Source organism: Seriola dumerili, unplaced genomic scaffold (genome assembly GCF_002260705.1).
Source record: "Seriola dumerili isolate Sdu_G_001 unplaced genomic scaffold, Sdu_1.0 BDQW01000068.1, whole genome shotgun sequence".
In the NCBI taxonomy this organism is placed as follows: domain Eukaryota; kingdom Metazoa; phylum Chordata; class Actinopteri; order Carangiformes; family Carangidae; genus Seriola; species Seriola dumerili.
Genome location: NW_019174323.1, coordinates 5,449,689 through 5,462,163, shown reverse-complemented (window position 1 = coordinate 5,462,163; position 12,475 = coordinate 5,449,689). Strand labels below are relative to the sequence as shown.

The 12,475-nt window shown below is 39.1% G+C and overlaps 1 protein-coding gene across 1 annotated transcript; it reads right to left on the bottom strand.

Annotated features, from left to right (window-relative positions):
- Positions 1-507: 507 nt before the first annotated feature.
- On the bottom strand, positions 508-12,059 carry LOC111219813 (guanine nucleotide-binding protein subunit alpha-13-like). Its single transcript, XM_022742608.1, has 5 exons — positions 11,361-12,059; positions 9,897-10,123; positions 6,520-6,570; positions 4,538-4,738; positions 508-2,922 (listed from the first exon to the last, which is right to left on the bottom strand). Exons 1-5 carry the CDS (start codon positions 11,641-11,643, stop codon positions 2,551-2,553), a joined length of 1,134 nt encoding a protein of 377 aa, XP_022598329.1. The 5' UTR covers positions 11,644-12,059; the 3' UTR covers positions 508-2,550.
- Positions 12,060-12,475: the final 416 nt, after the last annotated feature.

The following is a 12,475-nucleotide window of genomic DNA, read 5'->3' as shown; positions in this document are numbered from 1 at the left end:
ACGGTTTCGTTGAGCAGGAAAAACATGTCCTTGGTAGTGCTGCTGGCCCATTATGTGTTTGCATTAGATTTTATTTTGACAAGATTCTGAGCTCAAGATCCACTTACTGTCGGTGAAGCTCCTCTGCTGTCATGCTGTTTCAGTATTTGTATTACGGAGGCCAGGAATCAAGTTTCACTTTCCATCTCATAGGAATTTTCTTCAAAAAGTTTGAAAGAATTATCATTATATTTAAAATGAAATAATAAGAAATGGATTTGTGTCTTATTGAAAGATACAGATACACACATATTAAATAACATTTATTTAAGAGATATTTTTGACCTTGTACCTCCCTGTTTAACTAGGCAAATTTATCCAAAGACTGTTAAGGTCAAGTCTACATTTCATGCACAAATACAAATTTGTTTGCATATTTTGGGGCAATGTTATTCATGATTAAGCAAAGTATATACTTAATAACGTGTAATAAACAAAGAGGAGCCTAATTTCATTAGAAAAGTGTATTTATTGAGAGGGTTAGAGTGGCATGAGACTTGACACAGGAATGAATTTCATAAAGGCGATGAAAAAGTTACACAAAAATACATCTACATGAAAAATGTCATCTTCATTGGAAAAGCAGTGATTTGAAAAACATTCAGCATGGAAAAAAATATGCCATTTCTACAACCATTTACATATAAGGAGATAAACCTGAATATTATTTACATGGCAACAGATTACAGTATGTACACAGCCAGGACTGGAAGCAAACAGAAGCTCACAGGAGCTTTATTTTTGTAGGAAAACTACAGTCTGTCGATGTGAACAGAGTCAAGAAAGCATGGGGTGATTTGGCAGAGAAACAGAGATTTTAACAGTCCCTGGAAGTTGTCCTCTAACAAAGATTGGCCCCCTACAGAATACAGTCGCTGACAAAAGTATTCAACTCCAGTGGCTTTTTTTTCTCTACAATTTCAAAACGTGTTTTAAAAAGGGAAGTCCTAAACAGCACAAGATTACATGTAAAAAAGTTTTTATTTTTTAGAGACGCCTGGAGTCAGTGCCAACACAGAAATTCTCACATGACTGGTTACATCTTACCATAGCAATGTTGGTTACAGTATATTCAGACGATCTAGAGCAAATCTCTGTACATCTATTAACACACATTCATCATTCAGGCAACAGGGTGGGTCTGTCCCTTTACAAGGCATCTAATCAGAGATGAAAACAAAGAGAGACAGGGGCGGGGGGAGGGTTCTGGGCCAACGATCAGGGGTCAAAGCCAGGAGGATACAGTACCAAACACCACCCAGCTAACTGTACTGAGGCCTGGCTGAGTCTCACTGCTCTGCCACCCAGATAAAGATTAGATTATTCAGTTAGTTCACCGACAATGACATCAGCATTAACGCTGGTTTTGATTCAACCCTGAGAAAACAGTGGACTGCATGTTCACTTGCTGGCACACCTGCCTAATGTGCCAAATGAAGGTATTCTACCCTCTAAACGACAATCTAAAGGACAACTTGCATGGAAACTTGCATCTTAATTATCTGTTAAGGAAGTTAAGACTGGCTTTATTTCTGTAGAGACACAGGCACAAATGCAGGATTCAAACAGTGATTTGTCTATAAGACATTATATGGAAAGGCATTGTAGGTTCAGTCTTACACTTTTATAGCAGTTTTCCACAGACAAGGTGCCAGTGCTGGAGCCATTTTCCACATCAAATCTTTAACCGTTCTGAGCGCGTTCTCCATCCATGAACTGGTCCTTGTCCCGGCAAAACTGGCTCCGTGCCGGCACTTAAGACCTGCTGATGCTGACCCAAAAAAACAGATAATTGGGACGGGTAGAGGGAGGAATGGTGCTGCCATATGAGAAAAAAAAGGACAATTGTGCAGTCTCCAGATCATCAGCAACCCTCCATAGACTACAGGGGCTTCGAAACAATGTTCACAAAGCAGCACAGGAGAGTGCAACTGAAATAATGGAGTGATTTTGGACTAGATGAATTCAGTGCTTGGACACAAACTGCCAAATCAACTCTGGCAAAGATAATCTTTGTACATTTTGACCGTCTAACTTATTTGCTTACTTGTTGTTTCAACAAAGTACTTAATTCACCATGGTTATTTCCTGTTTGTTGCTTGGTAAGTTATGTATATGTCCAGTTTTTCCACAGCAAGACACTGGCATTGGTGCCAGCACCGGCACCTTGTGAGTTGAAAAGCCCCAGCAAGTCTTGTGCTGTAAGGCAGAGCTCAGGCCAGAGGAAAAGCAGCAGAGGATCAGATGTCATCCAACATCCAAACTGCCTGCTTGTCTTTATTTTTTTACCACAGACGATCTGCCCTACTAACTCATTCCCCTACCAAACCCTGAACTAACAAGAAGGCCAACTCTTCAAAAGAGGAGCGTAAAAACTAATATAAAAACGGCTGAAGAAGAATGCTGACGTCTACCGGATTCTTCTGAGGCTGGTCTCTCCCACGTCCTCTTCAGGAGCGAGGGGGAGGTTTGTCTCCATTCAGGTCCTCTACTTTCACAGGTTGACAGGGGTCATTGGAGCATGAGTTGTTTCAGATTGTCATGGAGGATGGTGTCCTTGACGTCCCGGAACACCAGCCTGATGTTCTCCGTGTTGATGGCTGTGGTGAAGTGGTGGTACAGTGGCTTCTGGGTGGCGTCTCGTCTCTTGGCCCGGAAGCACTCCACCATGAACGCCTGGATTTCTGGCAGGCTGTGCTCCGGCCCGGTGTAGTCAGGAAAGTAGTCCTTGAGCGGAACGCTCTTCACCTTCTCCTCCAGTAGGTCTGTCTTGTTGAGGAAGAGGATGATGGAAACGTTGATGAAGACGCGGTTGTTGACAATGGTCTCAAAGATGTTGAGCGATTCACGCAGTCGATTAGTTTGCCTGTCCTCCATCAGCACCTGTGTATGACAACAAAAGGGATTAAGTACAATTACTACTGCTAGTACTAGTGCTGTAGTTATTGCACTTGCAGACAGAAATGAATGGCATCCTAGCAAACAGTGCCGCCTAAAGATCAAATGCTTTTTAAATTCTGCATGGTACATCCCGTCAGATATTAATGGCCTTTGTCTGAGTTGAGATCGCTACAGTATTTGTATTTATACCAATCTGTGCTCAATTTCATTGCAGTGAACCAAGTCTATTTTGCTAGTCTTATCACGTGCAGGACGAAAATCCTTAAGTGTCAGTTCCAGATTTGGCAATGGGCCAGTTTTTGCCTCTTAGTTAGACATTGCTGGTCGAGTCAGCCTGTTGATATATACAGCCCATAGTGTTGTTGGTATGGTGCACACAAATGAGGAACAAGAGCTGGAAGAGCCTCACTTGTCATTTACATTCACTGGCTGCAAGCACTGCAGTTTGTATGTGCCAGCACTGTTGAACTAAAGATGGGTATATCTGTGTAAACACTTCAAACATGCCAATTTATTTGAGACAGCATCATCTAAGTATGTCTATTACAGGGACAAGCAAAAAACTGACTGGGAGGCAAGTCCCTCTCCGCTCAGTATTCATGCAGTTTCTGACTGTGGATTCAGACAGACTTAAAGCAACAGAAACCAGTGACAAAGAAATGTGTATTGCTGCAGACGTGTAACTATACTCTGCTGTGGAGAATATGGAACAGCTCAAAGGCATATACCGTTCCATATAGGGCTCAAGTGATACATCAGCTGGGTGGACTTTATCACAGATATAGATATATATAGATTTTTATAAGCCACAAATATCAATATCGTTATCGACCTTTTAATTATGAGTTGGGATCTACTTGCTTCATGTGTTCATTTCAGTTTATCTGTTGTGCAACTTCTACAAACACAATTTTAATATGTACATTAAAAAACATAAAACAGAGACGTTATCTTGCGGCCATTTCTACTGTTTTCACTGCTCTACTGAAAACATACCAAACCCTGACCCCAAAACTGAGATTCCTATCAAACCATAATTCTGTTTTTCTTTACATCCTTTGAGTAAACATGAAAGATCATCTCATTGGCCATTGAGCTGTTGCTATTTAAATTTATAGAACCTCTCAATTTTGGGGCTGTTTGGGTGGGGGAGTATGTTCTCAGCCTGTATTTGCAGTTTAGCGAAGAAAGACAAGGAAGTCACGCGACAAACCATTTGCGATTACTGGTATGAGTCTTAATCACAAACCACCAACCTACTCTGTCGTCTACTGAATATAAAAGAAAATGTACTCAAGAGTCACCACTTGCACTAAATATAGGTGACACTGATAAAAAACAGTTTAAGTTTGAGGTATAATTTGTGGATTTTTATTTGAGGATGTCTACACATGCTGAGAGATAAATCACAGCACTATAGACCAACAATAGTAATGCGCATATAGACACAATGATCATGACTTATCGAAAGTCACCAAACATTATCTGCTACCGCAAACTGATTAATGTGCCACTTATCAGCCTATCTTAAGTGTGTGTGCCTGCTTGTGAGGTGGAGGAAATTAGATGCTATGGCACACCAGCGGCGTATTTTCACCTGATCGTATTCAGAGGAGGAGACGAGGAAGAGGATTGAGGTGACGGAGTCGAAACACTCGAACCAGCGTCTTCGTTCTGACCGCTGCCCGCCCACGTCCACCATCTTGAAGGGAACATTCTTGATTTCAAAGTCATACTCGTGGATGCCTTTGGTGGGTTTACGGGCCAGCAGGATGTCTTGTTGACTGGGCAGATAATTCTGGAGGAGAGATGGAAAGAAACAATGAATAAATATCTTCATATATAGAAGAGGAATATGAGAAAAAAAATACAATTTGTAACCATTTGAAAGCTTTGATTTCCTACTCTTCCACATTTGGTCAAAGAATACCGCCAAAACCACGTGCTACTGTATAAATTTCCCCTTACAAGAGGAAGCAACTGAGCATGTAGACGAAGAAGAAAAGAAACGGCAAACAAAAACATATTCCAGCAGAAAGTTTGCACCTTGATCTTGGGCCTAGATCTCCAACAAAATATCATTCAGGTAAGGTAAAGACATACATGGATATCGGTAATGTGTTATCTTGTTTTAGTCTATTATGAGGAAACATTTAGTTTGAAACAGACACATTTGATGCAGGTTTTCAATCATCATAAAGGAAAGGGCTTGAAAAACTTAATCATCTTCCTAGAGATGACACATTCATGAGCTCTAAGGAAATCCCAGCAAAATCACAAGGAAATACTTACATACATTTTTTTCCCCAAATGTGGAGCCTTATTTATTCTTTATACCGGAAAGCCTCGTACTTTCATCTTTGCACTGGTAGAGGTTTAACATTGTTAGTTTATAACTGGCTTCTATCTGTTTCTACTGAAACCTCAGTCTAAACTTAGAGCCTGGAAATTTCTACTGATGATTCCAGGGAAGCTTGTGTTGAGGCTCAGACACAAACAATGCTTCAGTACAACTGAACAACCATCTGTTAAGCTAAATAAATATAATGACAATATTTCTGATGTTTTTTAAATGTTAAGAGTCTCATGGTACTTTCATTTATTGTTTGAGAAGGTTATTAGTATGACCTATATAAAACAAACACGTTTATGCCAGCTAATTAGCATAAATAAGCAGTATATAAACATTTAATGAAGGCTTTATAAACACACTATAAGTAAGTTCAGTGTTTTCTTAATCTACAAATTTATCAACAACTGTAACTCCACCTGTGGACAGCCATAAGTGTATGCTGCTGTATAAACAGATGATGAATGACAATAAAGTAAAACAGTTGTAATAATATAAAATATGTCTTAATAGCAGAACTTGTACAGTACACAGTACTGCACAATAATAAACACTTAAAACCTGTGACCTGGAACTTGATAAGCAGCATAACATGGATAGATGGATTAACAAAATGATGAATTCACTTTGGTTCATTTAAGTTTTAGCTAAAATTGATATTTTATAACTTTAGAAATCTATTACAAGACAATGTGCTTCCTGGGTACTGTAACTAGCAGTAGTGACAGTCTTTACTACAGGTCTGATAGTGAGAACTAAAACTCAAAAACAGGACTGAATCTACTACTGGAACAATCTCACTTTTAGTTTATAGTGGTATAATGTTTCCTGACAGATACAAAACATTTTATAACTAACACTACGACCTTTATTTAAGACTTTTATAAATTAAATTTAAGACTTTTCATAACATGCTAAAGGCATTTTTTAGGAAACTGGACTCTACACTTTTAAGACTTTTAAAGACCTGGAATTAGCCTGATATTATATCTATTAGTACTTTGTCAAAACTTCCCAATCCAATAACACTGATGTAATGCAATGACCAGTTGTTTCATGGCTAAATGGTCAGTTAATATGAGCTTCTTCACCACAATGTCAGCATTTTCCCTGATGAACAACCATCTTAGCCGTTTGTCAGCTAACCTTAAATTGTATAGACGTCGCAATATTGACTATAACATGTCCACGTCTGATTATAACAATCAGTGCAGGCAGAAACAACTTACCAGCTCGCCAAGCTTATCCAGATTATCCAAGAAATACTTCACTGACTCACCCTGCGAAAGGACAGAGAAGGAATTTCTGTTAATTCTACGCAATTTATTAGATTCAGTCATTTTCATCTTAAACACCACGATGCACATTTACTAACTGCTATTACTGCATTCATTAAAACATACTTGTTGCTATTGTAGAAGCATTGAGCTACTGTGGGACAAAATCTCTTTAGCTGCAAAATGGACATGCAGGTAATCTGTTTGTTTTCTCTTTCAAAAATGCGTGTCTGCCCGAGACCTGAGTCTGCTCTGAAGAATTGAAGCAGGATGCAAATTATTTGGTATTGCAGTAGACACGTGTTTGAAAGCGTGTCTTTGATCTCCACAGAAATGTGGCTAGATCTTTGAGTGTGTGTGTGTAGGGGGTGTTTTTTCTAGGCCGTTCTGACGCTGTTCATGCGCTATTAGTGCAAGCCCAGACATGAGGCTGCCAAGACTGAGATGCATTCCTTTATCTGTGAGTGTGTGTGTCCTGTACTCAACATAAACTAAAAACTGACTGCAAAAAAGCAAAAGGCACTTTCCTTGTCATCTTTCCTGTGACCCACAGTGTCAGCAAGCGATTTCAGTGGATCGTTTTGCATGTATTTTGCATCAATGAGACAGTAACCCATGACATATGCAATAAAATTCAAATCTTATCTGTAGTAGTGATTGTTTGGGTTGTATTTCTGTGTGCTAATGCCACGTACCAGCCATTTCCTGCACTGTAAGCTGCTGTACTCACCTTTTGATCCCTTAAAAAACTAACCTGACCTGAAAAACCTGTGTGCATGTGAGTGTGTGTGTGTGCACGTGGGGTATGTATGCAAGGCTTAGATTACACAAGGGAGGAGCTGAATGGCATGGTGCTGCGGTGAGGACTACAGAGACAAGAGTTACCTTTCTGTGAAGCTAATTTTAATTCTTGTCATAGTTCTGGCTTCACATGAGTAAAGAAGCTCAAATTTGCATGGACTGGTGGTTTTGAAATAGTCAAAAATCACTGAGATGAATAAAAAAAGAATTTAAAAAAGGATAAGAGACAAAAGGACAGCAATCACTCTGAGATCTGTTTGTTATTAAGCATGACAGTGCCTGCAGTTGATATGAATGTGCTGTAAAAGCAAAACTGAAACATAATGTTATATAACAACGTCAATACGTCATTTGTATCGTAACCACTTAAAAAGTAATTGGATCTATAGTGCTTTTGTGACTTAATGTTAGTAGGTGTTACTAAACTGACACAAAAAAAAAAAAAAAAAAATCAGGTGAGAAGAGAGAGAAAATGTGTATATGAACAGTGTTCTACACAAAGCGAGAGAATCCATGTGTGGTTTCAGTATGTACATGTTTTCTTAATGACAAATACAAGTGAGCCTGGAGGCGTGTGTGATTTGTGATGCAAATACTTAAAGAGCATGGTCAAAACACAATGGGGTGTATCTGCAGGCGGAGAAACAAATTAGTCCTCGCCAACAAGAGCAGGGAAAATTTAAACAGCCCCCAACAGAACAACTCTTCAGTGGCTGCTTCAGGTTTTTGTGTGTGATAGGTTGTGTTGTTTTGGAGCGCTCGTGCCCTGAGGGTTAAGATTTAATTCACGTTTAGATTTAATATATGAAGGATGCAAATAATGATTATTTTCATTATTTATTAATCTGTTGTGTGTTTTTTTTTTTCATTTTTTTTTTCAATAACTGTTCAATTGTTTGGCATTCACTGGCTGAAAATAAGGTATGAGATTAAAAAGCATAACATGCAGACTTGTAAATATAAGGGTAAAGGCTGCAACATTTTTCTGATGAATCGTTTAGTCTGTAAAATATCAAAATATCACAAAATTTCCCAGAACTCAAGTTAACATCTTCAGTACCAAACTCAAAGATTTTTAATTTGTAATGATCTAAAACAGAGAAAAGCACAAATTCACATTCGATTGACTGGAACCAGCAAATATTTTTGGCATTTTTGCTTAACAGACGACACTGTTTATTAATTTTCTGTTCCACAAAAAACCAACTATTTTAACTTTTGAATCTTCTTTTTATGTCACTCTTTGTTTGTAGTTATAGGTAGATATTTTATATTGTTTCATTTTGCATGCCCATGTTTAATGTTGGATTGAATATGTGTGTGTGTTTGTTTTCTGGTGCATATTTTTCACTGGTGTGTTATGTGTAAGTTATTTTACAACAGTATTAAAACAAACTCATTGTTTCAGTGCTAAAATAATATCCCTGATGACAGATTCAGAGGTGTAGTACATGTAAGTCACATTTTTTAAGCAAAAATGCACTGGTTTCAGCTTCTAAATTTTGCTAATTTTTGATTTCTATGATAATAAAGTGAATATATTTCAAAGGGCTTTTTTCTTTTCTTTTTTTTCTTTTATTACAATTTTACAATAGTTTAAATGCCAAAATATATTTGTTAGTTGCAACCCCACAGGCACTCAGAATGTGCATGTGTGTGTATCCTAGTACTTGTGTAACTTGAGGTGTGTGACAGTCTTAGTGTTTGTGTGCAAATAACACTAAGTGTGAGAGCCAGGGCTCTGTTTGTAAGCATAAAGCTGTTTAACTACAGATCAACATTCCTGCTCTGATCACTCTTATTCCCCTCTCTGTCTGCACAACCAGTGTGTGTGTGTGTGTGTGTGTGTGTGTGTGTGTGACTAACAAAACGCCATTGAGAACAGTTCAGCCTTATTCAACTGACAGAAGAATTTTAATTTTGTGCTTTTGAGAGCAACTTGGAGAAGTGTGTCCCCTTTTCTCTCCTCGGTGAGGGGGCTCCTCAACAGCTGGACAATGTATAAAGTTTATGACATGACCTGACAGCTCACATAAAATAAGCAAATACAAGGCAGCATAATCAGGAATTTTTCAAACCACAGCAGGTTGTGAAAGTAATACCAGGCAAAATAAAAGCACAGAAAGGTCCCAGTAATTCTCGACCACAGCTGTAGTGTTATTCAGGGGCAAATGTCAGTATGTTAAAACGTGCATGCTGACAACCAAGGAGCGGGTAGAGGTGTAAACAGGAAGCTGACTCAATCACATGTCTCACAGCTTAACATAGAGTGAGGGAGCGACAGGACACAAAAATCAGCGTGAGAGATACGGGGAAAGAGGAAAGGGAGGATTAATTAAGAAGAAATTCAGTTTCACTTTCTATTTTCACAGCTGTTTTCTCTGCCTTTCACCAGAAATCTCTTAACTGGATTGAGTTGTGTAATAAAACCACATAAAAAAAATTCTTATCAGTGTTAGCTGGTACAAAAACTGGGCCACCATTATGCTTCAATAATGTTAAATCAATGTGTGTGTACATCCACCTACCAGCTGAAACTCCCTGCGACGATCAAAGGCGTTCTGTATACCCGAGTCCGCCCACAGAGCTTTGATCGCGGGCAGGTACTGCAAGAAGATTGATGTCTCCAGCTGCCCACTGGCCATCCTAGCCGACCGGGTATCGAACGCCATCAGGCTGTCTCCATACTGCTGGTTGCCTGGGTCGCCCCACGGAATGTGCAGCTTCTCCCGTGCGTCCACCAATACACGTACACCTGGAGAGGAAGTGAAGAGATCACTGTCAGTGAGGCCCACAGCTAGCATCTTAAAATCTAGCAGGACAGATACGAACAAAAGATAAAGTGGAAGAGAGACTAGAGGAGCATGCCAACCGATAACACCACACCAGTGTCCTATAAACCTGTTCTGTCTGACAAGTACTAGCATGGATGTAAAAATGGTGATTTTAAGGTATCACAACCACAAGATAAACATGAACTACCAATATTTTATTCACTTTATCTATTTATCCAATACAATATTCACTCCTGCAACTAATGATTATTTTCAGTATTGATTAATCTGCCCATTATCTTCCATACAGTGAAAGATACCCATTATTTTAAATGTCTTGTTTTGTCTGACCCACAGTCCATCCAGTTTATTCCAGATCCAGATCATTTGTGACAAAAAAAGCATCAATTCCTCATATCTGAGAAGCTAGAAACAATGTTAATGTTAAAATGATATTTTTGCTTAAAATTGAATTGAATTGAATATCACAATTAATTTTATCTCGATCAATTAATTGATTACTTGTTGCAACCCTATTTACGAGAGTAATTATTAAAATACCCATGTTCTCCTATGGTGTCTGTACTAATAACTGAATTCAAACAACAAAATGTACAGGGAGTGGACAGTGACAGCAACACTTCACCTTGCAATGGTGCAAATCAATACATTTGTGAAACTTGCAATGATTTATATTACATTTTATATATTATTGGACTGTTGACCGGCATTGATTTAACTCTGGCTATTTTAGGATAGTTTTGTCTGCCCTGGATTACAAAGTATTGTAAGATGTCCCTGTTATTTAGTGTACTCCCTGTACATACAAAGAGTGGACAAACAGGAACACATTACTACATAATGCAGTGGTGGGTTTACCCTCCATTAGCTTCATCCCTAGGTTGGTTGTTGAGCAACAAAACTTGCCTATGGCTATTTGAACTGCTGGCTTGTGTGTAGCTATGATAAGCATTTAAAATATGTTATGTTATACGTCTGTGAACTCTTAAAAAAGAGGTTTAAGAAGAAACACGGTTCATATGGGTGTGCCGACAGCAGATGTAGACTGTTTATATATGTCCTCTCACCCAGCCCAGCGCTGCTAAACAGATGTGGAAACTTTCCCATCCATTTTCAGCGCCTTTCTGGGGCCTTTCAGTCGCAGCAGGACGGCTTTATTTCCCTTACTAATGTACCTGTCGTTTACAGAGAGGTTACCTTTAATAACGTTGCTGTAAATCGTGCCTCTGAACTCCTCTCGGGCTTGCTGGTCGAAGTCCTGGCCGTGGATGATCCGCATTTGTTTGAGGAAAGTCGACTTGCCGCTCTCGCCAGCGCCTAGCAGCAGGATCTTCACCAACCGTTTCACATACGGTTTCTCCCGGGAGAGACATCTGTCGATCTCCTTTGACTTTCGCAGCTGTTCGACCTCGCCGCTGTTGAGCAGGCAGACAGGTAGACAAACTTTTAACACGGACCTGGTCGGCAGGAAATCCGCCATGTTCGCACAAACTTCATCGATGCTAATTTGATGCGCGTTCGCGGAGCGCAGGCACGGGACCAAGCCCCTTCCCTAAACTCAGGAAGTAGTGCTGCTAACACTTTACCACCAATCTTAAACCACTTCACTGTTAACTCACACAAACGTAGTCTTTTATCTTTAGCTACGTATGTCTTGACACACACAAATTCGGTATAACTAACGCTAGCATATATGAGGTTCAAGTGAGAATATGTCAGTTGAAAGCCTGAATTTAGAACATTTTCAACTTTTAACGGTCTTAGCGATACAGTTGGCTAATTTACAACTAAAACGTTCCGGTTCTTAGTCATGTGTGACTCAATATAAATATTGTCGGTGTTTTTTTTTTAAATGGTCGTATCTAAAACGATCTAAAATGCAGTTAAATCGGAACACTACACTGGACTGGTGATACCACGTCGCTCTCTGCCGGTTCACTTTGGTAACTGCGTCACACAGTTTGACCGTTAGAAAAAGCCCCGCTCTGATTGGTTGATTCTCCTCTTGCTTTAGGTGTGTTGCCTTCATGGCATGTTGGGACCATGTGAATTTGTAATTTAACGTTCTCCAAAAGGTCAATAAAACTGGAAATGCGGACACAAAAGCCTCTATTTTCCATGACTAAACCATTTTATCAGTCGTCGGAGGCATTTATGTAAAGATCAGAGGACAGCTGTTAATTGCTGAATAAAGTGTTGTATTTTTTTTATTATTTCAGACTTTTTAAAATATATATAATTCCATGCTATTGATTTATATTATGCATTTGCATTGTTGGTTTGTATAACACACCCAATGTTTTATTAAGATA

What these genes read in the sequence shown, in the direction of transcription:
- LOC111219813 (XM_022742608.1), bottom strand. Translation starts at nt 11,643, where the DNA reads ATGGCGGATTTCCTGCCGACCAGGTCCGTGTTAAAAGTTTGTCTACCT. An exon ending in TTACAGCAACGTTATTAAAG is followed by an intron (nt 10,124 to 11,360) that starts GTAACCTCTCTG and finishes CTTCCTCTCCAG; the next exon opens with GTGTACGTGTATTGGTGGAC. An exon ending in TGGATAAGCTTGGCGAGCTG is followed by an intron (nt 4,739 to 6,519) that starts GTAAGTTGTTTC and finishes TCTCTCCTCCAG; the next exon opens with AATTATCTGCCCAGTCAACA.